Source organism: Tachypleus tridentatus, chromosome 13, assembly GCF_004210375.1.
Source record: "Tachypleus tridentatus isolate NWPU-2018 chromosome 13, ASM421037v1, whole genome shotgun sequence".
Lineage (NCBI taxonomy): Eukaryota > Metazoa > Arthropoda > Merostomata > Xiphosura > Limulidae > Tachypleus > Tachypleus tridentatus.
The window spans coordinates 224,647,842-224,675,106 of NC_134837.1; the positions used below are offsets into that span (position 1 = coordinate 224,647,842).

General features: G+C 33.3%; 1 protein-coding gene and 1 pseudogene across 2 annotated transcripts in view; both read right to left on the minus strand.

Annotated features, from left to right (window-relative positions):
* LOC143236471 (uncharacterized) overlaps window positions 1–14,436 on the minus strand; it is a 38,430-nt gene extending 23,994 nt beyond the window's left edge. The window contains exons 1-4 of the mRNA XM_076474757.1: window positions 14,235–14,436; window positions 4,755–4,813; window positions 3,511–3,652; window positions 2,525–2,689 (exon numbers count right to left, since the gene is read on the minus strand). Coding sequence (XP_076330872.1) covers window positions 2,525–2,689; window positions 3,511–3,652; window positions 4,755–4,813; window positions 14,235–14,375 — 507 coding nt within the window. The 5' untranslated portion in view covers window positions 14,376–14,436. The remainder of the gene's footprint in view (window positions 1–2,524; window positions 2,690–3,510; window positions 3,653–4,754; window positions 4,814–14,234) is intronic.
* A 1,723-nt stretch (window positions 14,437–16,159) lies between these two features.
* LOC143240913 (cadherin-23-like) overlaps window positions 16,160–27,265 on the minus strand; it is a 77,567-nt pseudogene continuing 66,461 nt past the window's right edge. Inside the window, exons 34-37 of the transcript XR_013022030.1 lie at window positions 26,146–26,186; window positions 24,969–25,032; window positions 23,009–23,074; window positions 16,160–18,407 (exon numbers count right to left, since the gene is read on the minus strand). The product of XR_013022030.1 is annotated as a cadherin-23-like (transcript). The remainder of the gene's footprint in view (window positions 18,408–23,008; window positions 23,075–24,968; window positions 25,033–26,145; window positions 26,187–27,265) is intronic.

Below are 27,265 nucleotides of genomic sequence, written 5' to 3' on the forward strand. Positions count from 1 at the left end.
GCACAACTCCTATGTCATGAACCAGACATAACCAAAGTACAAACCATATGTCATGAGCCAGGAACAATTAAAGTGCAACTGATATGTCTTGAAGCAGGAACAACTAATACAAAACCTGTATGATGGATAGGTTGAGTGATAATTGGCATATTATGAGCATTATGAGGAAACACTGAAAACAACTCGTAAGTCATGAATGAGCAATTAAAGCACAACCTATATGGCATGATCCAGGAGCAACCATAGCATAACCTGTACATCATGAGCCAGAAATAACTAAAACACAACCCATAAACCATGAGTCAGGAACAACAAAAGCACAACTTGCATATCATGAGACATTAGGGGATGATGGAAACTTGCTCCTGCATGCATATTGAATAATAACTGGTTTGATAGTCAGATAAGTCCAGTTTAGCTGAGAGTAGATAAACTGGAGTTAACCTCATCAAGAGAAAGAGAAAATTCAAGAGAAATCAAGAAAATTCCAGCATGTCCTGGAATGAGGATAAGTAAAAGAAAGATAAATGTATAGCTGTATCAAAAATATTTTCTTAAAGCTAGTCTAAGTATTAAGAAACCATTTGTTAATATTATCTTTTATTATGACTTACACATTTCAGTATAAGACTTTACATTTTTTTTATCACACTATAAGTCACAAGATAATGTTTATTAAATATGTCTATATTTGTAGGTGACATATGAGTGGATGGTTTATTGATGCAACATCAGTAATACCAAACAGATTTTACAAACTGGATTAAATGTGTTTACCACAAAAGCCCAGTATTGAGATGCTTTTAAGTAAAATGTGTATTCCTAACAGGTTGTTGCATTATAAAGCATGATCTACTTAATGTAGAGTCTAAAGGTTTATACTTACATCAGATACAAATACTGATATCTTCTGGATAATTCTGTAGAAGTAAGTTAAGAATTTACTGACATATGATTAAATAAAATTAGAAATAATTCAGTAACATGACGTTTAAATATAAAAAAGGATGAAAATGACTCATATGGCTTATTAAAGTACTACAACTGCCTGTAATGCATAAACCATAATATGTAATGGATATTTCAGGCCTTGTTTGTGCCATGATCTCCATTCTCAACAGAAATAAAGTCATTTATACTATATTTTTAAGCTGTTTGCATCCAAGAATAATAGCCAACTATTAGCAAATGCTAAGGCATTGGATTCTTACTACATCCTTCCTTGTCAACATAGCCTTTGATATGATACACATTAATGATGCTGAGAATATTTATACCACAGACACTAAACAGATGGTAAATGACGCTGTGTTTAAAGGTCATTTTCCTCTAACACCTTCTTACACCACAAGATGTACTTCAGTCTTGGTAATATAGGTTTCCTAAAGGTTGCCCTTTTCAGTCATACCAACTAAACACCCAATTATTTTATGCAACTGAATGGCATTAGGCTCTTGGATCAATCATTTCAACTCAGTCCTTTAGGCATATTATAATAATCCTTAAAGTTATTAAGCTTCCACCACTTCTTTATTCACAAGGACTAGGTGAAGAAAATAACAATTACTCCCAAAGAAAAATCGGTTCAAAGTGATTTTTTTTTTCCTGTGCTCTAAGTAATGTTTATATTGTGTACGTTTCTACACTACTATAAGAATAACCATTTTACAAATGTTCCATAACACCCTAATTAAAGTACTTCACATAGTAAGTTACTACAGTGACAACTTGCAGGCATATATCTTTGCCATGATTAAAGCTTGTGTGAAACATTTTAACACCTACTTTCTAATTATCTATCACTTTTAAAGTACAGTGATGGAGTCAACATCATACACCATACTTGATAGAGCAGATATAAATGTAACAAAATGTATGGAAGTTGTGTACATTCTTACATACAACATGTATAGTGGTTATATGACAAACACAAGCTTAAAATATTACATATGCAAATGATAGAAAAATGTTTAAAGGCATATTCACATTATTCTGGTCAAGAGGTTGCTATTTTCTAAAACACAGATTTTTATCTCAAATGTTTGAAGTTAGCTGATGTTACAGACATCATTATAACTAAATCATGTTGAAATAAATATCATAACATGTTACCTCAACTCAGAAGTAATTGCTAGTGATACATGGGGCCTGTGTCCCAAATATTTTAAGTATCTAGTGTTGCCTCTGCCTCAACTACTGGTATAGGTGTCACTTTTTAAGGTCATGTAAAAAATCAAATTAAAGATGTTTTTCAAAATCATTATTTCCTCCCATCACAGTGATAAGGCCATAGATCTGACGATACTAAAAATAGTTATTGTAATTAGATCTCAAATTGGTAAAGTAAATATAATAAGATAGAACCTTATCACATCAGTGCTCCATAATGTTGAAAAAATATAGGATATATAGCCCTTAGAGATGATATGAGAGCTAGATCTTGTTGGAGAAGATGTAACCTTATCTTGGCTATTGTTAGAGATGATATGAGAAATAGAATTTGTGTGAAAAAACCTAACCTTACCTCAGCTAATGTTAGAGATGCTCCAAGTGCTAGATCAGCAATGGTGAGGTGTTCTCCAGCAACATAAGGGCTTTTTTCTAAACATGAGTCCAAATAAGTCAGAGCAACTTTCAAGGCCTTTTCTTTATCAGGGTCAGGTTTTTGTCCCTGAAACATCTGTGGGTACTGTGTATAAAATAAAATAAGTAATAATAAAAACAATATTCATAATTTATAGGATACACAAATACTAAATCAAAATGTAGCAGCCATATATAGAGAAAGTTTTTATCAGTATTTTAATAGGTTTTAAATTAAACCAAGCCCTCTTTCAGTACAAACAAAATGTACTTGGTTTTTGAAAGCATGTAAATAAAGTTTCCATTTGTATGTACATACATATAGTTTTGTTTAACTTTGTATACATACATTTTAATTGAAAATATTTTAGTATTCTTTCACATTAGAACATTAAACATTTATATTTCAAGTAAACAATGTCTACATAATGAAACTTTGTAGAATAAATGGCAACTGCTTGTTGTGGAGACGCAAGTGTAAAGGAAGATTTTCGAAACGTTGGTCCTCTACACATCTGTCTCCACAACAGGCAGTTGCCATCTATTCTACAAAGTTTCATCATGAATACTCTGCCTAAACAATCTATCAAAAAATGTCTACATAAATAAACATCTTAAAAAATGATACTCTGATGTGCAGTTGTTTTGGAACACTTTGAAAAACAAGATTATCTGCAGGTGTTTTTTCTCCACATTTCTCTGTAATTGTCTAAAGTAATAATTTGTTTTACAGTCATATACGAAAACTATTACACATACTATTCATATTAGCATAAAGAGATATACAAATATTCTAAAAAATCTTGAGAAAACCAAAAGTATGCAGCATGATACAAACTGTGTATTATCTGAAGTAAAATAAATCAACTAGAAAGGATTAATTTTTCCAGATTATTAATTAGAAAGAAAAAAGATAAAACAACTTACAAGAAAATCAGCCTGTGTTTTATAAAGGGTCCCCATGTCAAAAAATAAGAATCTATCTACAATTGCCCTCTTTTGAGGATCTTTTGGATATATAGTGCCATCTGGTGCATATTTGTTGGCAATATATTGCATTATGCATCGGCTGTAGAAGAAAAAAGTGAATAATGATCAGTATACTGACTCAACCACTAATATATATATATATATATATATATATCACTCCAAAAATTAAAGGGGTAACATTTTTATGTTGTATTTGCTTTTTAAGTAAACAGAGGTGAAGTTAGAGTGTATTTCAAGACAATCATTTATTAGCTGAATACAAATAAAGAATCAGCTTTACTGAAATATATTACTAAGTATAACCAATGAAATTTTATTACCATAAAATTCAAAATAGTCAGAATCAGGGTCTAATTGAGATAAATTGTTTAAAAAAAGTTATTTACAAAACAAAAGAGGGATATTCATAATGATTATGTCCCCTGTCACAAGATTTGAAACAGTTCCTGCATCTACAGGTTGCAACTTGGATTATGTGTTGGATTAAAGCTTTGCATTAAAGGAAGACTCAAAGCTGCCTTATAAGATGTAAGACAGGAATTCTTACCAATCAATCCAAAAAGTCTGTCTTGTTTACATTAGTTCAACACAATGCTGTCAGTATGACTCATAACATATCCTGCATCAGAACTTATGATGACAAGAAACCCACAAGAAAGTGAAAATGTATTCTAAAGATGACAGGTATCGGTATTAGCACTTTAATTACAATAAAGTACAGAATAACATTTCAACCTTCTTAGGTCATCTTCAGGTTACCAAAGTATATATCCATAAGACAGTGAACTGCAATTCTACTAAGCCACATTGTGCAGAAAGTGTTTGTTACATGTTGACCCTCTACGACCTTTTGAGTTTTGTATAAAACAACTTTGTGGCTTTTTGCTATTATATATTTTAAGACTGAGTAATTAAATACAGTTACACAAAAGAAGCTGTTTTACTATTTACTTTAAAACATTATAAAATGTAATAATTTTTTTCACACAGTCTAACAATCTAGATAACTGAATTATCAGAAAGAGATATTTTTAACCACTTAAATTATTAATAAAAGTTCAATATTATTTTATGAAGTCTGTTTAAACATTTTGCTTATTGCTGTATAGCAGCATCTTTTTGCTGTTTAGAAGAAAATGAAGCACAAATTGTAGAAATAAACATTACATCTCACTGCTTACCTTTCCCACAGGTAAAAACCATTGTCATCCAGTGTTGGAACACAGTGTTGAGGGTTCATCTAAAAAGTCAATTGGAATTAGCAACATTTTCCATTATATATATATATATATATATACATTCAGCAACAGTAAGATCTGTGTTTGGTCTACCAAAATGCTGAATATAAAGTATTAACTAGTTTGCTTATTACATAAAATAAAGTGTTATCAACAAGATAGGAATCACTTTTCAAGACATTTTGTGGAATATGGTTCTTTAAAGACACTTTTTTCCATTTTCTTGCATGTTTCAATATACTGTGTATTTATTAAGAGATACATTCTCCAGTAAATATTCATTCTAATAGTTGGAAATAACTTCTTTTTTTAAGCCATAGTGTTATCATAATTTTTCACATATGTACAACAAGACTTTTAGGAAAAATCTTTACCTATTTGTACTCTATAAAATACATATTCATACAAAGATGGGTTGTCTCAATTTCTAAATAGTGAGAAATTGAACAAAATTAGTAGATAGTAGTTAACGTTTGTTTCGGCCAAATATCAGTCATGCATGTGGAAAAGTGGGTTAAGTATTAATTCACATCTTAACAAGATTTCATGATTTAAAACGTTTCCAACATTTTCATCAACAAAAAAGTTCATTTCAATGATGAATTTGCACTTTTTTTCAATTTCACTGAAGTTTCAAAACCAGAGGTCTGTTTCAGCAGAGGCCTGGCAGGGCTAGGTGGGTTAAGGCATTCAACTCGTAATCTGAGGGTCATGGGTTCAAATCCCTATCACACCAAACCTGCTCGCCCTTTTAGCCATGGAGGCATTATAATGTGACAGTTAATCCCACTGAGTAGTCCAAAATTTGGTGGTGGGTGGTGATGACTAGCTGCCTTCCCTTTAGTCTTACACTGCTAAATTAGGGATGGCTAGCACAAATAGCCCTCAAGTAGTTTTGCATGAAATTCAAAATACAAACAAACTGTTTCAGCATACTCCATTCTACTGAAAATCAGGTTTATAACAGTCAGAACTTGAAAACACTGTATTTATTTCTAATTATCTTTGGATAAGTAAAAGTCTGGTGTTAATGGGGGGCAGATGAGATGCATCCCTTGAGCAGTTGTTGCTCTACCCCTACCCCAAGCTAATGCCATCCACTAACCTTATTTTAGGTTTAACTCAATTATATGTCTCAGGTGAATCTGACCTAGACTCGAAGAACTAACCAATCTATAGGCATTAAAGTAAAATCAGAGTTCACTTGCCCTCCTTGGGTCATCCCATAGGATAAAATAGGAAGGACAGGGCCTCCAGGTATTTCTGAGCCTTTACATGGCTGATGTCACCAGAGGGTATAATTGTACAAAAATAAAACCTTCTATAAAGACTAGTTTCATGGGAAAACCCAATAACACCAATAAAAAGTTATAACCAAATAAGTGTAATTAGCCTGAGAACAATACTTCAACATACAAAACTGGTTTAACTGCACTTATTACATCATATGCATACCAAATGCATCTAAGCATGAAAATGCTCGAAATATTTGGTAAATTAAAGTGTTCTCCCTTCAAAGGTAACAGAGAACACGATAATTTTCAAATTCCACACTAGCAAGGAACTCGGACTATATTTTTACGTTAAAACTTCTTAGGAAGTTTAAAATATAAATAATCACTCTAAACTGTTTAAGTAGTTTGGGTCAATCCAATGTGCAGAGTAAATATTAACAGATGATGAATGAACAGTCTGACTCTATTAATTAAAAAGAGTTATGATTAATTAATTATATAAAGACATTACTTTCGTTCAGCATATCTATAAAAGTGTTTAAACTAACTCCATTCTGATAGAGGCGAGGTAATGCATGCTACAATGTTTGAGGGAATAGTTTGCATGCTTCTTTAAAAAAAACAACAGACATTTAATATCATGCCAAATTAAATGTTTGTTTCGAAATAAATACACAGCTATACAACGGATAATCTGTGCTCTGCCCACCATGGGTATCACAGTGCGATTCTGCAGACATATCACTGTGCCACTGGTGGGGGCTTTAAATCTAAAAGTATTTTTGCATTAAAAAAACACCTTAAAATATTAAGTAATTATGGGTTACTATACTTATAGTATGATCCAATTTTTTTTAGTATCAGATATGAAATACGTCACACGACAATTTATTTACAAAGTAAACCTAGGCTTCCGCTAGCCATTAGTCACATCGCCATTGGCGAAAAGAAACAGCCTGTGGCTAATAAATCTAGTGTTGGTTTCGCCACAGTGGCGAAAGATAATTTTTCGGTCTTGGATGGTTTTCCTTTATTTATTCTGCTCAAGTATCGGTCTTGAACAGCTTTCGTGGTTTTTATCGCCATCCATGCTATCAATGATGACAAATGACCAGAGGCGCCCTCCAGCCAGTTGAAGAAACAAGAAACGTCTTTAAAAACTACCACTGACTGTAATCTATATTTTCTTTATATATGCATTTTTATAATTTTAGGGATATGACAACTAACAAGTTAAATTTTTTAAAAAATTATTACTCAGCTGTGCTAATGATTTCTTTTATTTTCATTTCTTATGCTACATGTTTGATTCTGCTCGTGGAACACAAACAGTAATCAGAGTAAACCTTAGTTTTGTCAAACCAACATATGGTTTATATCACAGTGAAAATCCCAAGTTTCGTTTGATATGTGTTTGAATTGAGATCATGACAACTCCTAGATCAGATAAAAAGACGTCTAAACAGTTAGATATACCAAGCTTTTTGTCGAAGCAACAACATTAACTGATGGTGGAAAATCCACTTCCAAAAGAAAAGACAGCTCTGAAGAAACTGAAGCTTGCAGTAGTGATCAGACTGTCGGTGTGAAAAACAAATATACCTGTGATTTTCACAGAGTTGTTAAAGAAACTTGGTTTTCTCCGTTTCCTTGGCTGGAATATGTTTCCCAACAAAATACATTTCATTGCAAATTATGCAGGGACAGCAAGAAGACAAATATTTATGCTACCACTGGGAAAACTGCTACTAAGGCTAAAAATACGACTTGTTGAAGCATGCACGGTCAGAAGATCATCGAAGTGCAGTAGCATCACAAGTTTCTAAGAAGGACATGTCAACTGCTTGTATGTGGGGTGTATAGGTGCCATTCAGACACAGATGGCCACATTACTTGTACAAGCAAAGGAAGCCACTCCAACTGTGAAGTTTCATTCCCTCCTTTCACTACAAGTATTCAATGTAAGAATATTCTTCATTCTAGTATTAATAAGATACTTTCTGTTTTCTACAGTATTTTCTTAAAACAAAAGGCAATTTGACAATTTTCTAAAAATGAAACATCTTGAAAATATCTAGCAAAAATTAAGTAGCTAGCCAACTCTTCCAAATATCTTTGTTTATTACTTTGATTGGTGGTCTTATTTCAAAACACAAGTTCTTATATATTTTTAACAGGGAGTGACCTCTCTAAAGAAACTACAGACTCAGTCACAAAGTGGAACAGAGAGCTTCATATACACCCACAGCCAGTCTCTGGATGATATGTACAGTGCCCTAAATAATGTAGTTCAGGATGAAATGCAAGCAGATTTTCGGGCATCGCCTTTCTCATTTTTTGCTCTTGAAGCAGATGAAGCAACTGATGCAGGAAACACCTCCTTACTGATAACTTATATGAAGTATCTTTCATCATTAGGTGAGGTTACAAGTCGATTCCTTGCTGTGCGTGAGCTGACTAACACTGGGGCTGATTATATCTATAACACAATGCGTTCAATCATGGCAAATCTAGGATTGTTTGATGTTGACTTCGTTGGACTTGCAACTGATGGTGCAAATGTCATGGTGAGAATAAAAACAGGTGGGCTACAAAATTTAGGGAGGAATGCCCCTGGATAATAACAAGCCACTGTTTGGCACACAGATTACAGTTGGCAGCTGAAAAGGCAGCAAACCAGGTGCCATACCTTGTGAAGTACATTTCAGTTTTGAACCAGTTTGCAAAAAGCCTGAAATATTCTTCCAAGTTGTGTCGAGTTCTGGAAGAGAGCAAAGCATTGCATGGAGAGAAAAGCAACAAAATCAAACAAGTGTTCTTCACACAATGGCTCTCCTTTAATGATTCTGTCCAAGCACAAGTCAACTGTATTGCATCTGTGATAAACTGCCTGCAGGTCGTAGCAGTGGTAATCCAGGCCGAGCCTTGCTACATGGTCTAGTCCAACAATGTCATGTTACAGCTTTGTCATGATGACACATTTTTTGGCTGACGCTGTTAGCATTCTTGGATTTTTGTCAAAATCTCTATATAGAGCTGATGTATCTTATGATCAGGCTAAAGCAATTATTGATGGGTCAATTCTGTCAATTCAGTCAGTGGTACACATCCTTGATCCTTACACACAGACTGCACTGAAGGAACTCCCACAAGCTCCTGATGCCAGTGGTTACACTTCTTACAGAGGCCATGACAAAGATACTGATAAACAACGTGAAAAGTACAGATCAGCTGCTGAGTCATTTGTTGAAGAGGTGGTCATAAGACTACAAGTAGCATTCCCAGCCACTAACATCATGTCATTTTTTCAATATTTACCCCATGTCACAGCATAGCAGTACCTGATGAGGATGATCTGAAGAAACTCATCCAGCACTTCTCTCCTTTCGTCAGTGAGGATGAGGCACTGACTGAATAGCTGCTACTAAGGAACATAATGGAACAGGATGCTCACAAAAACAGAAACATGAAGAGCTTATACAAGGAATACATCCATCAGACCCGTCAAACTTTTCCAAATCTGTCTCAGCTAGCAGTAATTGGATTAATAATTCCAGTTACATCTGTTGACTGTGAGCGGGGAATTAGCAGGTACAACAGCATCAAAACAGATGCCAGGAGCAGTCTGTCTGTGGCCAAGACAGAAATGTTACTGAACTTATCCATGGAGTCCAAACCTTTAGATCATTTTAACTTCGACTCTGTATTCAGATACTGGGTCACTCACAAAGACAGACGTGGGTACCATTCCCTGTTGAAGAAATGTGCTTCGGAACTTCAAGTGTCAACTTCTACCACATCTTCTGTTGAGAATGATTTGGCTGAAGAGCTGCCATTGGAATTATCTACTTACTAGTCATGCTACCGTATTCTAATTTTAAGTCATTTTTTTATTCTGTGTTATTTTGAGAAATATATCTCTTTATTTTCCTCTATATCATGTTTATTTTATTATTTTGTTTGTTTTGTTTTTAGCGGGGAAGATTGCTGGGGAATAAAAAATAGTACAAAACTTAATGTCTTATAGATTTTCACATAATTACAACTATTTTTTACTGGATTGAATTGATGCATATTAAAAGTCATGCACCACACAGTTTTTGCGACCTAAAATTGTGGCTAAACAACTGTCACTGTGGCTAAAAGAAAATTACTTTGTTTAGCCACAGTGGCTAAGAGAGTTATTTTTCTAGTGGAACCCCAGGTAAACATATAGTTTGGCAAAAATGTTTGATATTTGGTTCTTAATGAAGAAATGTTAGCTGTATCATTAAATATTTAATCACTGTTTGGTGATTAAGCGGTAAAACATTAAAAGAAGCGTTTCGATACTCGTGATGGACAGAAGGCAGCTAGCCTGTTGTTTAGTTTTTTGTTGCTTAACAGTAAATATATATCAAGCAGAAATAAGATTCTACAAGTTCTTGATGTCGAGTTTTATAACTTAGATAAATGGTCTGTTATGTTTCGGGATCTAAATAACGGTGTTCATGTGATGTACTTGACATACAAATAATGCTGTTTAATTAACAAGAGGATGTTTGTTTGTTTTTGGAATTTCGCACAAAGCTACACAAGGGCTATCTGCCTTTTTAGGCTACTCTTTTACCAATGAATAGTGGGATTGAGTGTAACATTATAACGTCCCCACGACTGAAAGGTCGAGCATGTTTGGTACGACGGGGATTCGAACCCGTGACCCTCAGATTACGAGTTGAATGCCTTAACCACGGTCAATTCCACTATTCGTTGGTAAAAGAGTAGTCCAAGAGTTGGCGGCGGGTGGTGATGTCTAGCTGCCTTCCCTCTAGTCTTACACTGCTAAATTAAGAAGGGCTAGCGCAGATAGCCCTTGTGTAGCTTTGCGCGAGATGAAAGAAACAACGAACTTTTCGAAATATAATTCGTTATTCTTGAAGTACACTTGATATAAAAAACCCACAATAACATACAAAATAATTATAACAGTTATAGGTAATGTTAAAAATATAAATGCTTAATGTGAATTGTTGACAATAAGATGATTTTTTTTGTTGAAGATATGAATGTTTAATATGAATTGTTAACAATAAGATAATTTTGTTAAGCACAAACTTACACAACGGGCAGTCTGTGGTGTGCCCACTATGAGAAAAAGAAACCAGTTTTTTTGCATTATAAGCTTTCACACTTATCACTGAGCTACTGGAAACAAGAGTAAGAGAAAGGTAATGTGTTTTCATTAACTTAATTTTTGGAAAGGAGTAAGGTTCGTTTGGTTTATTACAGGTTTTTAATAGGGATGCCTTATGCTCATTCAAGGTGGCGTTTCATTTTAATAATGTCGAAAGTGTTACATTTTTCACTTTGAGGAATCAAAAAACAAGCCACAAACATTGGAGATACGGGAGGAAGCCTTTGTTACAGGGTGGAACTATATAGTCTCAGAAATGGCTTAAAATGGGCCAACAGTTCTCTCAAATTAGTGTCTAACAGTGAAGGCGTGTTTGTCAATATACGAGAGTAAATCAAACATTTAAGTAAGACAGGTATTTTAGGCAGGTCGAATAGCTTATTATGTAAAAACATGAAGACCCCATAATTACACAATAATCAAAATCAAAGAGCTGTGACGTTGTCAAGTCTCACATCTTTATTTGGGTATTTTCTAGTCGTTTTTGAGCAGTTGTTTTGCATGTAGTTGGTATTGCTCCTTTGAATCTGACAAACATAAGATATATACTTGTACTTAGCCTCTACCTTACAAAAAGGTTACATTGTGCAAATGTTGTTTTGTTAGACTTATATTTGCTTAGCCATATTTCTGTCATGACCTCCTGAAGTGTGGTCATACTCATTCTGAGAGCTGCTACAGAGACTTGTACAAATTAGCATGAGTAGGCTGGTTTATCGTTTGAATATGTACAATAGGAATGATTAATGACGTAGTAATCTAAGGACTCAGGAATACTGCACGAAGATCTTGTCATTCTGACTTGAAAGTGGGGTATCGTTACTATTCTTGGCGTTGTTTTTGTCCTGTGTAGAAGCAACAAACCCCATACTTTGTGAACTAGCAGCTATGTCCTCAACAACGAAACTAAAACCTAGTCAATGAATTAAAGGCTCTCACACACCGATTGTAAATAATTTTTTGCGTATTTATACAGTTGAGTGTGTTTTACAATTTTGCTGTTTGTATTCGAAATCACCCTCTACAAAGGATTCTCAGAACCTGCTGTATTTTAACTAGATGACACTTTTATGTTTGATAACCGTGTAAATGAGCCAAACTGAATCGACTTCTCTGAAAGTCCTCTGCTGGTATAACGGTAAGTCTCCGGATTTACAACGTTAAAATCAGGGGTTCGATTCCTTTCGGTGAACTCAGAAGATATGCCCGATGTGGCCTTGCTATAAGAAAACACACACACTCCTCTGAAGTAATCGCGAAAGACCAAAATATGTACTCCATAACAACTGTAGGACACTCTGCCATTGATAGTCTTTGCACATGTGGGACAGTCGACAACCTTTTGATAAATTCCACAATCAAAGCGCCACATTGTTCTTTGAGGTGTGGTATACACAAAACCCAAAGAAGTTCGAGAGGATTTGGATAAGGACTGTTTTATGGCTATTATTTATTAGATAACAGAAAAAATATGTAAAACTATATGCTATTAGAATGCAATCGATGAAATATGTTTAAATATGATCCCAAAGCCTAATTTTAACACTGGCTTTCGTAAATATCTGAACTTTTCATGACTTATTATCATACAAAGTGTTTTGCACTTGTCGTAATTTCTTAGATCTTATTCCAGTTAGCCTACAAAATGATCATACAAGTTTCTCTGCAATAACCGAACGTAAAAATGAAACTTAAAATAACACAAACCAATTTCACAAGTTAACATTTAGTCGGCATTCCCTTGAATTTCAGTACTGCTTTACATCGATGTGACATGTTTTCAATGGGTTTGTGTAGATATTTCTGAGTGATTGGTTGCCATCCTTCTTTGAGCACTTCAAAAAAATTCATCTTCCGTGTTTGGCTTGCTATCGTTTGTTAATCGGTTTAACTCAACCCATAAATTTTCATTGGGATTGACATCAGGTGATTGATCTGGCCATTCCATAGCATCACTCCTCTTGTTTCTAAGATATCTTTTAATGACTCAACAATGACAGTGGAAATTGTTTGATCATTCTGAGTCTTCAGAAAGGAACGCAAACCATATACCCTCGAATTCACACTTCAAGACGTTAATAACTAGCCAAGCCTAACCTGACCGGAGGCTTACACAGCACATGAAGTAACTGGCGAGGAGAGAAACTCCACAGTTAAAGCATAGTTATGTCTAATTTCGTTTCCCATTATTTAACTACCAGGACAACATCTGGTAACTTTGTTTTTAAATGTGTTGTATTACTAAAAGCATATACATCACTGATATACTGGTGTGTATCATTTGTGACATATCTTGTGTTGAAATATATAGACCATTGATTATGGTGTGAATGGGAAGAGTCAATATATATCTTAAATAAATAATCGTTTGTTATACGTAAGTATTTAAACAATGTCGTCGCTGCAGCTCTAGTGTTTAACTGAATGGTTGGTTTCACGGGAAGCATGCGTTGAGAACAGTATCTGAAGGACTAAATATAGTCTTAAAACATCTGGTAAGGGTAAAAATCACAAGTTTCCTACAATCTGTTTCATAAAATTAGGAACCAGTCTTTCCACTAATACGTTGTACGATGAAAAATATCCAGTTTGCGATATCTACAGTATATACTGTAAGAAGCGAAAGGCTTTTAGCATGCAATATTTTAACATTATTTATTAATATCTTTATCACCAGGCTAATGGCAGCCATTAATGTCTTTTCATTACCAAGTTACATACTAGCCATTAACGTAACTTCTAGTCCATTCTATTAGCATTTTTTAAAGTAGGTAAATGTATACTGGCTTTTTTCAACGCTGTATTCATTAGTGAAAATAACTCCATTTGATGCCATAATAAAATACAAACTCATATCACCATCACAATACTGTAATGAGATGTGTCAGTTTCAATAAACATGTGAAGGACAAGAATGATAATAAAAAGTTATTTAATATATAGACATACATCACTAGCAGCGATGACATGACAGCAACTTGAGGGTAATCACGTCTGACAAAGTAAAAGACCTACCTTCAAAAATTCGGGTTTATTTTGTTCCCCAGTTTGCAAGTCAACAGCCTTAAGCTGCATGTTCAATCCTATCTGTTTGGCCAGCATGCGGACTGACCGGCAAGGTGGACTAGCCTCCACATGGTATAAGATGACCGGCATGGTGATCAGCGCTAGATCTCAGCCTTGTATGGCTGCACCAAAGCGGCGAGAGAAGTCTGCTGTAAGCTGACACCAGGCTTGACGATTCGAGTTATCTTATTGGTTACTAAGTACCACGCGGGTTCGTATGTTTTTCTGGAAACCTCGATGTCAAATGTTACCTCATCATGAAGTTTTTTGAAACGTCATCCAACAATAGAATCTCGTTATGTTGTGGCAGTTTGTGTAATTACTTTATTTTAAACATTTGTATGTGTGTTTGTCTTTTTGTTTCAGCAATAAATTTAATAAGAGAAAATTGGATACTTCTGTAGCCAAAACTTCAAAGGCAGATGTAGTCATCAGAAGCGTTCTTCTTGGTTTTTCGGACTTTTCATCAGACTAACGCCAACAAAGTTTTTCTCTCCCATTCTACTAAACAGTTTAGTTTAAACTAAAAGGTGGAAAGTTTTTGGGAGCATTTCACAAAGCTCAGGGCGTCAAATGATAAGGGTACCGGGAGATAAAAATGGTACATTAAAAGTCACCCCCGTAATTCTAATCAAACAAACAAAAATACGCGAGTGAAAATAAAGGGTAATATGTTATAATATGTTAACCACACTACATATATCATATTGAATGCCGACGGGGCCTTTCGCAAAATATTAGGGTTAATCACACTGGCTGAGATACGACATAGCATTGATCTAGACGATATATATATATAAATGTTCTCAATTTTATTCAAGCCATGTATTAATAAGATTTGTAAGTAAGATTAACATAACCTACTTATTTATTATTTAAACTAACCTCACTGTCATTCACAAGAACTCGAGAACTAACAAGCTAGTGTTGTTGTTCTCGGTACGGGTCACGTGAACCACAACGTCAACGGAAAACTATCTGGTTATGAAAAATTGCACATAAAAAGTGACACCGTTTATAAGGAAACTGACGGAAATTTCATATTAATACAATGTGCAAATATTTTTGTTTTTTCGTTTAGAGAGAAACGGTGCCAGATTTTTCATACCTTTCTCAGTCTTTTCATGTGGCTAAATCTTTAATTCTTTTTCTTCTGAAGTGATGAATCATAAGAATAAAGCTCCCAGTGGTATGTCTACAGACTTATTCTGCTAGAAACCGGGTTTCGATACCCGTGATGGGCAGAGCACAGATAGCCCTTTGTGCATAATAACAAAATAAAATAACAGATTCTCGTGCTTTATTTTTACTCAAACAAAATAATCATGATAAACATTCTGTTTCTAACCCATGAGTCCCCCGCTTGGAAAGCGGTAAGTCTTTGGATTAACAACGCTAAAATCAGGGGTTCATTTCCCTTCAGTAGACATAGCAGATAGCCGGATGTGGCTCTGCAATAAGAAAAAAACACATCTAACCCATGATACATTTTGAATAGCATATTTACTTCATGTATTGTGGGGAATTTAATTTTAAGTACGTTTTTTTTTCAATGAGACAATGTTCTCTTGAAAAACAAATGTACTTTACAAGAACAACTGATATTTTTGAAACTACCGTGAAAATTTCACATCCTGAATCATGAGCGTTCACAGAAATATCTTGAAGGGGGAGTCAAAGTCTAAATCAAAGATGTTATATACAAAGGTATGTGTGTATGTCTGTGTGCTGAATTAATAAAGAAAGTTCCCTTTTTCCTGAGGGGTTACTGCACTTCTCTCCGACCTCATCTTCACTAGATTTAGTTTTTTACCTGCTGACGCTGTGATTACATGCTCTATTGTAATTTGTGCGAAACAAAATGACAGGTAAACAACAGTGGCAAGCCTTTTTATTATGTTCGTTTCAATAAACCCACGAAAATATTACACGATAACGTAAAACGTGAGGAACCGAAAATCCATACAATTAAAATACATGCAATGCTTTAAATAACAGACTGAGTGACATGAAACTTTTTATGAACGTGATGCTCGACTATGAAGTAAAAGACGTGTGCAAAAAAACTGTCGGTTCATGATCGCTGAAAATGTCATTTTACTACATCTCATTAAGGGACATGCCCCTGGAGTAACATGACGTTTTCGCGCGTGTCAATTTCCTTACAGTTTATTTCCCTTTCATTTCAACGGCTTAACCCTATCCTAAAACAACTTTATACAAAATGTCATATTACCAAACATTTTCTAGTAAAATAGGCCTAGTCTTTATATTTATTATCTAATTACAAAAATAACATATTTTCTTCTTAAATTCAACTTAAATATATTTGTTCGTAAGGAAAGTAATTGTAAAACCTAAGTTTATTCCTCCGAGAGACAAAAAAGTAACGGTAAAGTCGGGAACTTTGTCCAGCTTTCTATTGCATAAAATTACGCCATGTATTATAATACACGATATTTTATATATTTTTTCATTCCTCGTAGTATAGTTAACGTGAAAGGTTATATTATAATATGGCTCCTATTTATAAAGAAACGAAAAATATTGATAATAGTAATAATAGAAATTTCGTTAATTTTCTTTCTAATATTTTTACGGGTATTTCGCGATTTTCTTTTTCCTATTGGATTCTTTATAACATTCGCATACAAATTATGTCAACAATATTATCACAGAGACACGTATAGATATTTCCTTTGATTAATTACGATTATTTCACTAAAACTGATTATTCATGCCGAATAACCATGCACATGATTGGTTATAGTTTTTGAGAGATCATTCTTGGACTTGAAACTTTTAACATTTGCTTTTTCTCGCCAATAGTCGGCAATGTTGTAAACTTTAACAGAAGTTTAAGATGTACATAAGCTATTGGCGCAACAAACAAATTCGTGAAATATTTTTATGATATATTCAGCACCCAAATAAACACTTCAAGCAAAGCACGACAAGCTTTCTGAAACAAATTATTATAAGATTTCAAATTTAGTTGTAATTAATCTCGAAATGGCAGACGTCCTGACAATCGATATCTCTTGAAAAGTTGGATTGAAATTGATTATTCAAAAACATGACCAAATATTCAGACTGCTGTAGTGTATTTTAGAAAGTAAAAGCTATGATTGCCTAATCATGCGCTGATAAAGTCGTGTATTACATTTTCATTGCACACTAATTTCAGGACTGATCGGGTACACCATATATTTTAATATTTCGTCCACTAGATGTCGCTGGGCGTATGGCAAAGGACGAAACGTTTTATCACAAAAGGAGAGAGAAAGTCAATATTCGGCTTTCATAGTAGTAAAAAAGTAGAAACATCAAAAATTACTTTTGTAAAAAGTTCATACAAAATGGTAAATTACCAGAAACGTTTCACTGGACGGAATGCCGTATGAAAACATGAAATACAATGCATAAAACCCAAATATATATATATATATATATATATATGTATGAACATTTTCGTCAACCCAAACAACGTATAAGTGAAATTTTAATGATGTTGTTACTTTAAAATATGTCGCCTTGAACTTAATACGGCGAAGCACCTCAAACCAGATCCTTTATCTGTACATTTATTACAGTAAACATGCTCTAGGTCCATGTAAAATTGAAGCTCCCTCTAACGTGCTTCTCTTTAACACAATCCTTGATACCAAATTCACTACCTAAGTTTTTAGTGGTGAGCATGAGTGGCTGCATTTGCTGTTGTTATATACGTATGATAATAAAAAACAAAAACAGTTTCTACTACAAGTACTGGTTTGTTTTAGAATATTTTTAAGCTATAATTCTGATGTTTCCAAGCTGGAAGGAAGAATGACGTGTTTCCGGAATCTGTCGTCCCGGTGCGTCCTGTTCAAATTGTTATGTTCTTGACTGTCAGCTGTTGTATCTGACGCCTGACCAGATGACGCATCTGATGGTTCTGGTACAGTGATATTCTGAGGAGTAGGGAGAGATGGTTTCGTTGGACGTGCATAAATGTGGCCTCGCAAGCCCTGATTTCCAAATCCTCGTCCCAGAGTGGGTCTAAAGGGGGAGCCACTGCTTGACGTATCAGGAGGTGATTCAACGACGTTTTCGTCAAGAGAATCATTCAACGATCTATGACTGTACAATTAAATCCACATAAGAAAGCAAATAAACGCTAAGTGCTTTTTAAAAATATTTTATCACCAAGATCAAAATGTAATTGGGCAAAAATAAACGCACTAAAATAATAACATCTAGAGTAAATTAAAAACATACAAAAATTATGAAAAAGGTGAATTAAAAGAAAGGTATAAAAACCAAATACTACGAGAATGCCACTCCATGAAAATGAATTATACCAGAATACAGGCACGTGTTGATAAATTAAACTTAATTGGTTGTCATCCAACCAATCATAAAGTACCACAACCATATTACGCATATAAAATAACAGGCAGTTATCTTATATATGTTATTAATATTCATTCCCAGTAGAACCAAACCTTAATTCCGCGTGTGAGGATGAAGAGAAACAACATGATTATCTCTCAAGCCCCTTCGCGGCTTGTACAATTTAAAACCAAAACTAGCGTTAATCACTTAGTTACGTCAGGCAGTAGTATTGGTATGATTTACGTCACGCTCTCAGACGTCAAAGTTTTAACTTATCCATATTTTAGTTTGTTTTGTTTTTTTGTTTTTGAATTTCGCGCAAAGCTATTCCAGGGCTATCTGCGCTAACTGTCCGTAATTTAGCAGTAGAAGACTAGACGGAAGGCAGCTAGTCGTCGCCACCCATATTTTAGTAGGAGCTGAATATGGCACATAGAATTATTAAGAACAGAAATCATTAATATCGAAAATAAAACTTTTCAAATATTATAGTAAATATTTCTTAACAAGACAGATGCAGGTCAAGTAAATATCTTGTTGTAAATAAAGATGTGAATGTTACCTCCAGGACAGTAAGATACATTTAAGAACAAAGTGGTCTCAAAAACTAGTGTTGAAAAGTGGTAACCAACCAAAAATATTTCAAATGTTATTGGACCACAGTACTGAAATGGGTAAAGCATAAGTCCTCTTTACCTGCAGGACAGTAAGATACATATTAGAACAATGTGGTCTTAGTGGTTTCAAAAATCAGTGTTGAAAAGTGGTAACCAATCAAAAACATTTTAAATGTTATTGGACCACAATACTGAAATGGGTAAAGCTGGATAAGTATGCCCTTTACATATGAAAATTCAAGTGTAAATTATCTGGCAACTTTCTGCCTGTTTGTTCAAAGAGTATCATACTTAATTTACAACATCTACAATGTGATATGTCAGGAGGGACCTGTACAAGTTTGAGTTTACATGCAAGCCATTGGTGTCAGCGATCTACATAAAATGTTGGTACCTTGACAACTGAAAAGTACATGCAATTCTAATTAAATCTGTCATTTCCACAGGAACTTATAGGATGGGGCTTCAGCTTCCAGAAATAAAATGATTCCAAGCATACATCAAATATGGTCAAAGAATATCTTGAACATAAAAACAGCTAATGTAACCCTCACAGCCATAGCTTGGCATACACAAATTTTCGGTACAAATATTCTCTAGGCTGTGGATGTGGTTTGTTTCCATACTTAGTTCCAGTATTTATGAAGAAAAACAAACGTTTTATAAACGTTTCCTGAAATACAACACAATAAAATACAACCCCAGATGTTGCCTCAGTTTTCTTGTTTTACTTCACAACATAAATCATTGACTTGTGTTTCAAATTCTTTATAAATTAGGACTAGATTTACATAAAGACTTTTAGATTCTACACTAATGTGGAAAGTCACGAGACAAATCAAAATAAATTGACCAATCATAGTGGACTGTTTAAAAATGGCCATAGAGGCACTCACAGAAATATTTGGAGGGGGGGACAAAACATGCATGTAGGGGATCAGCTTTTATAGTGAAAGTGAACAGACTAAACGAATGTTGTTATGTGTGCTTAAACCCAAACAGAAATTTACAGTCTTAATAAAAAATTACTAAAAATGTTTAGTTTAACTACTGTGTTAAGTTTACATCATAATACATGCAATTTTGTGTGAAATGTAAGAGGGGAAATTACCCTCTCATGATTCTTCCTCTAGGCACTTGTAGAAATGGTTACAAGTGTCTCAAAGCTTTATTACTAGAATTTAGAATTACTTCAAATCAATGTTACTGTTGCCTGGACTCAAGAACAATTCAGATGGTAATCTACAACTCAAGTGAACAACAGATATCTATTCTATAAATTCTATCTTGTGTATAGCTACTTTGAAGCTGCATTAAATTCAACTGCATATTATATCAATGTGTGAACAGCCAGAATGGATATTATATCGATGTGTGAACAGCCAGAATGGATATTATATCAATACACTGCTCACCTGAAGCTAGATCCAACCACATTGTCATAAAGATACAGAAAAACAGAAGTATGAAGTGAAAGGAATAAGCAACAGTAAACCTATCAACCTTTACATGTAAACACATTACAAAGACCAACATCCTACAATTCATTGGGATGTCTTCAGTCTATTGTTTACCTTTACCATACTAAATTGGTCAAAACATGCCTTGGAGAAGAGGAAACTGATTGAATACGGCAGTTTAAACGTTTCCCAGACTTTTTAATCCCATTGGATGAACACTCTCTCAAGTGGTTCCAAACAATACAAATGCCCAAGAAAAGCAAGAAAAAAATGTGTCAGGGCTTACTGTTTGTTGGAACCATATTACTTATTAAAATGGTAGTTCAGAATATATCTTATTTGCATAACAAAGAACCCAAGGAGGTGATTGGTATTGTTTTATAACAGTGATTTTTATTTTGTCATAGCTGAAATATTATAAACATCAATTATGTTTCAACTGTGATCTGCAAGGTAATTTTATTAAAGTAAAAAAGTCTTTTATGATTTTTATGAATATATATTAATGGTAACACTGCACAACAAAGTTTTTGCTTCTTGAACACTGTTGGGTGTTCCTTATAGGTTTTGGCTGTTGATCACTAAAATCACATCCAAATTTCCCCGTCATGTACTGTTTCATTGAAATCTTCAGTTTCACTGAACATTGCTACAATGGAAAAACGACATCAGGACAACTGGAATCTGTCAATGCTTGCTGACTACTGTTGGACACTGCAACGTGATGCACCGGACATTGAATACAAACGAAAATCAGGAGTAAAACGTTTAATTATGTTGAACATAATAGCATATTAGAAACATAAATGCAATTAAATACATTACTGCTAGTAAATAGTTAACTGTCTATGTCTCAGAGTTCCTAAGTGATGAAACAAAACCAAAACTATATTTGTGCATACCCACCAGGTACCTGTCACAATCAGCAAAAACATTTCAAAAAAATTGTTGTGCAGTGTAATCTGAGATATAAATATAAAATTCATATAATTTATAAAACGTTTCCAAAAAAGTAACATTACAAAAGAACTTCAAGAAAGCATCTCATATTTTCATGTCTTAAGGTTGAAAATAAGCATCAGTATTGAATAAATAAAGCTGAAATGGGTAGCAAGTGCCAAGTTAGAGTGACACTTCAGATAAAAGTCTTGGAGAACAAATCTACAAAAGTAGCTGAGATGGAAGGGATGGCATTTCAAGATACTTATGTTTTTTGTTATCAGTTGAGCTTTCAATGTTTTATTCATGGGTCTCTTGATGACGAGAAACCCACTTGGAAAAAATGTATCTCAGAATGGCTGATATGGGTATTAACACTTTTATTCACTCCTTGTCAATAAAAGTGGTAATACCTATACCAGCCATTCTGAGATACATTCATGGATCTACATGGTATCTAGAAGGACTGAAGAAGAAATGACATGATTGGCTGGTGGTTCTTGTAATGTGGTTGGTAGAACAAATGACTTGACAATAGCCACAAAATGTTGACTTCCAAGCCCAAGTCTCTATTTACCAATTGTTTCATCAAGACGAAGACAAGTTATTTGATTTTTCTTGTTTTCCAATATTTATCTAAGTCAATGTGTCTGTAACCATCTCAATGTCTGGAATGTTTTACCAAGACATCATTGTGCATTTTTGTTAGCCTTTATGATTTTTTCCACAAAATGTCTTCCAGTTTCTCATTGTAGATTTGTTTAGTACTTTTATGTTTGTAATGAAATGGTCTTTGTTTAATTTTGACAATATAAGATCTACATGTTCTGTCAGATTTCCAGAAGACAACAGTGTTGAACATTTTGGACGTGCATTTGATCTTCTTGCTTTGGCTTTGCACATCCATGTAGTAAATAGTGTTGTATTTGTTTTTCTTGTATTTTTTGTTCTTCAAGCTCTTGATAATGAATCTAGGGGGCTATCCATTCTGTTTAAAATATTGTACAATGTGTCAGTAATTGGGTTTATGGAGTTTTGTTTGTTCAACAAGAAGACTGTCTAAATCATGCATAAAAGCATCAGTATTCTTTTTAACTTGCTTTTAACTTCATGTTAACTTGCTTCTAAGCTGAAGAATACTGATACTATTTATAGAATTCAAATTTAGAATAAATCATGTGCATTATTTATCATTTGAACAATTTTCTAGTTTTTTGCAAAAACTGTATTATAAAACAAAAAATATCTCACATAACATGCAGAATAATTCCCACAATTCAATGGTTTATGCATGTTCTTTTACAACATACCATCATACTGTGTGACTTACCTAAGATTTTCATCATCCTTGTACCAATCGTTGTCGTACGCTGCGTGAACCCAAATGGGATTTGATCTAAGAAGAAAAGAATATTCACAACTATATTACTTGGCAGTAAACCTTCATGTAATAATTAAGTTACAAATTGAAAAAAATAATGACCAAGTTTATGAACAGAAACCCAGTTTGTTTTCTGTTATTGTTTCTTAAAAAAAAATGTTAGTTTAATTCATTACTACATAGTCTATAATCTGAAGAAGAGAATCTTCTGTGTTTGTTTGTTTCAGATATTCACATAAGTATCAACACTAGCTGCCTCTAACTGTAACATTTGGTTTATTTGAATCACAAAAGTAAAGGGGATTTTACCATCTCTCTCATCACACACACACACAGCCCTCAAAGTTCATAGCATGATTTTGCACAAAACATAGACTCTCAAATTCAGTCTGGTATACTAACAACTAAGTTACACCATCCTCTTGATTTTCTTATAACCATTAAAAACCATAGAAACCAAGAATTCAATTAGATAAGCATGGTTATTTGTACTTACTGGTTATTCATTAACACTCAATTTCATATATATATAAACACACAGTTATATAAACTTTTTGTTTATCAATACCATGGTTACTCATATCATTTCCATTACATAATATAGTCAGTTATATAAGCTAATGTTATTGATTAAATAATATAATAATAGGGTGTCAAGTCATTTTGGACACAAAAATACAGGTAATTCTAAAATAAAAGTACAGGATATTTCAATGGTCTCCACTACCCCTCACCACTTTTCAACTGAATTTACATAAGAAAAAGAAGTCCAAATCATTAATTGTAATAATAAAACTAATGTATTATAACAATTCAATTGATTCTTAGAATAAAACAAATTATTAACTGAAATACTCTGTTGCCATATGACTGTTAAACTTAAATACTTTGCTAATTCATTACAAACACATCTAAGATATAAAACTACACTAAAATAAGATTCTTTAGGTTTTCTAATTAGATCTTTAACTTATACAATGTTCAGCACATCTCACAGCTACTTAGTATATCTTTTTTTACAGATGTATTTCCAACACATCCAGTGTTGCTAATTCGTCTTCTATAGGGAACTTTTCATAAGTTCAATTTCTTTAATCACAATCTTCAGGTTTGAAGATGTGCATTTAGATTTTGCTTGTTCTTTATTTGATCATAATGACTTACAAAGAAAATGGACCCTGACTGGCTACCAGGTGATTTCTTCGAGTCTTTACTGTGTGAGATAGGTTTTACTTGGGGTACTGACACCATTTGTCTTTCTGGATCAGTGTTTTGATCTAAAATGTTTTTGTTTATTGACCTGGTAGACTTATCACTCATTAATTATTAAATTATTATTTTTTTAAATCTCCCTTTCTAATTGTATTTTTCATTCCCCTATTTCAGATCATATACAGATGTTAATGTATCATTTTTCTTTCTCTCTTTTTCAGATAATATTTTCTTACTCCAATAACATTGACTTATGTACCACAAATATTTCTCTTGAACTTTGTCTCTTTTCATCTTCAACATTTTCTATTTCTATATAGCTTATTTCGTTTAATTGTTTCTATCTCTCTATTCATTTTACTTGCTTTTTAACATTTTTTTACTGAAATCATGAAAATATAAAACAAGTCTCTAAATATAGGCAATTTTAGGCACATTTAGCACAATCCTAGCAATATAAGGATATAGGAAGGACCATATGGCACACTGGACAATTATTTGTAAAATCTTGCATAGATAATTTGTTCTATTTACATTTTGTTAGGAATCTTTTGACATCTGTTGCCAGTACATTTATCTTTAATACTAAATAAATGTTAAGACCTTTTCACAATATTTTGGCTAGATAACTTTGCAATATAACTAAAAAATATCATACATTTTCAAATAATTAATTTAGGAAAGTTTTAAATCTTACCCTTCAACTGAGTGTTGGTTTGTGTTGGGAATGTTGATACGGTTGATAGTTGATTCCTGAGATCCTGTGGGTGGTGTAAACATTTTTTACTTTTTTTGTAAGCAAAAGAAAAAGACAAACTGTACAACAGAGTGACGAGTTACTTTGTTAACGAGTCAACTATACAACTTTTTCATCTTTATCATAAAAATTCACTCAGTAAAAATATATATGTAGATCCACATAAGCAAGAGCCTCTAGGAAGCTGCTTTGCTTGTCTTGCCTTAAGTCAGCAACTATGGATGTCATTCCATTTGAACAGAGAAACCTACATCATTTTTTTAAGACACTCCTATCTTAATTTCATATTTCATTTAAGACTACCAGATTGCCTTTCTAAACTTATTTTATGGCATTCAAAAGTGACACTTTTTTCCAAAACAATGCCATTGAACAAGGAACAATGATATTAAACTTACAATATGAAACAATTATTAATAAACAGAACTGTTTCACACAGATTTTATACTATGTAAAAATATAATTTTTTCATTGCTATAATTCTTAACTCCTTAAACCCAAGCAGAAATTGCCAGCATTTGGCCAAAACTGTGGATATAGCCATCAGATGGTGGCAGCATCAAATAACATTTATGTCTATTTGGCTAAAAAATAAACCAAACCATGTTATTATTCACCATTTATAAACAGATTGGAAATTTTATAAGGCATGGTGATAATTATTAGGAGACATTATAAATATATTCAGGTAGAATGTGAAAAAACAAACAAACAAGTGAAATTAAAAAGTTAAACATTTTATTATTAAAAATGTAAATGTTAATCACACTTTTTACTTTTTAACACATGGCCAGGTGGGTAAAGGTGTTCGACTTGTAATCTGAGGGTCACGGATTCGAATCCCCATTGCACCAAACATGCTCATCCCTTTCAGCCATGGGAGCATTATAATGTGACAGTCAATCCTACTATTCGTTGGTAAAAGAGTAGCCCAAGAGTTGATGGTGGGTGGTGATGACTAGCTGCCTTCCCTCTAGTCTTACAGTGCTAAATTAGGGATGGCTAGCGCAGATAGCCCTTGAGTAGCTTTGCGCAAAATTCAAAACAAACTTTTTAACACAAGTTATTAGGAATATTAACTGGATTGATGTATTCCAAGGTAATGAAGTTTACTTACCAAATGCTGTCGCAGTTGCAGCTTTCAGTTGTCTCTCATATCTGGAATTTAAAAAAAAATTATTAATTAGTAAAAAACTAATTACAGAAAAAAAAAACTGTATTATATCATTGTGATTTAAAAACTTTGTCTGCATCTCAGTATTAGATATAATATTAAACTAATATTTTAATAATAAACACAATATGAGGGCCAATGTGAAAATTATTAGGGATTACCATTAAATTTTGATCAAAGAAACCAAGTACAGATCAAAACTAATATTTAATGTTATGAATACTACAGCTATTTTAACATACCAGTCTAACAAGATTCAGAAATATCTTAAATGAGTACTTATGTATGCACTGATTCATAAGCTGGGTTACATTGATTGTTAGTGATATTTTCAAGCATAAACACAAGTGTCTTATTTAGGTTAGTCCTAAATCTATATACGCAATTTTTAAAAAAGAGTAAAATAATCCCTATAATAAAACACACAATATCAATGAATTAATTATGCATATTAAATCTTAACCAAAATGCCAATATATGCAACATAAAGAATATATTTTATTTGAAAAAACACACCTTCGAGTGTCTCAATGGTAAGTCTTAGGGTTTATAATGCTAAAAATCAGTACTTGGTATCTGTGGTAGGCACAGCAAAGACAGCCCAATATGTAGTATTGTGCTTAATAACAAACTTATAAAACATAAGAATTAGATGTTTCCTTCATGCACTTATCACTAATTTTCTATTATGTTTTTCAGTTTTAAATATCTTGTTGTATCTTAAGTTTTTTAACATGTTAATAATGGCTGACTGCAGGATATCACAATTTACAGAGTATTGCAGCGTTTCTTCACTGTTTTCACATGAAAGTAAGTTCTTATATTAGTAAAGATGAATTATGCCAAAGAAGTCTTACCTAAAAAATAATTTTCAGAGGAAAATAACAGTTGCTGGATTACTTTTCATTTTTAAGACAATTGCTAAGTTATATATAATATATATAGTTAAAAATTAAAAGGATGAAAATTATGAAAACTTTTGTTAAAAATAAAAGGATCTATGATGTCATACATTTCTGATACTAATAAATATGAAGATATAATGAATGTCTGCTCATTTTAA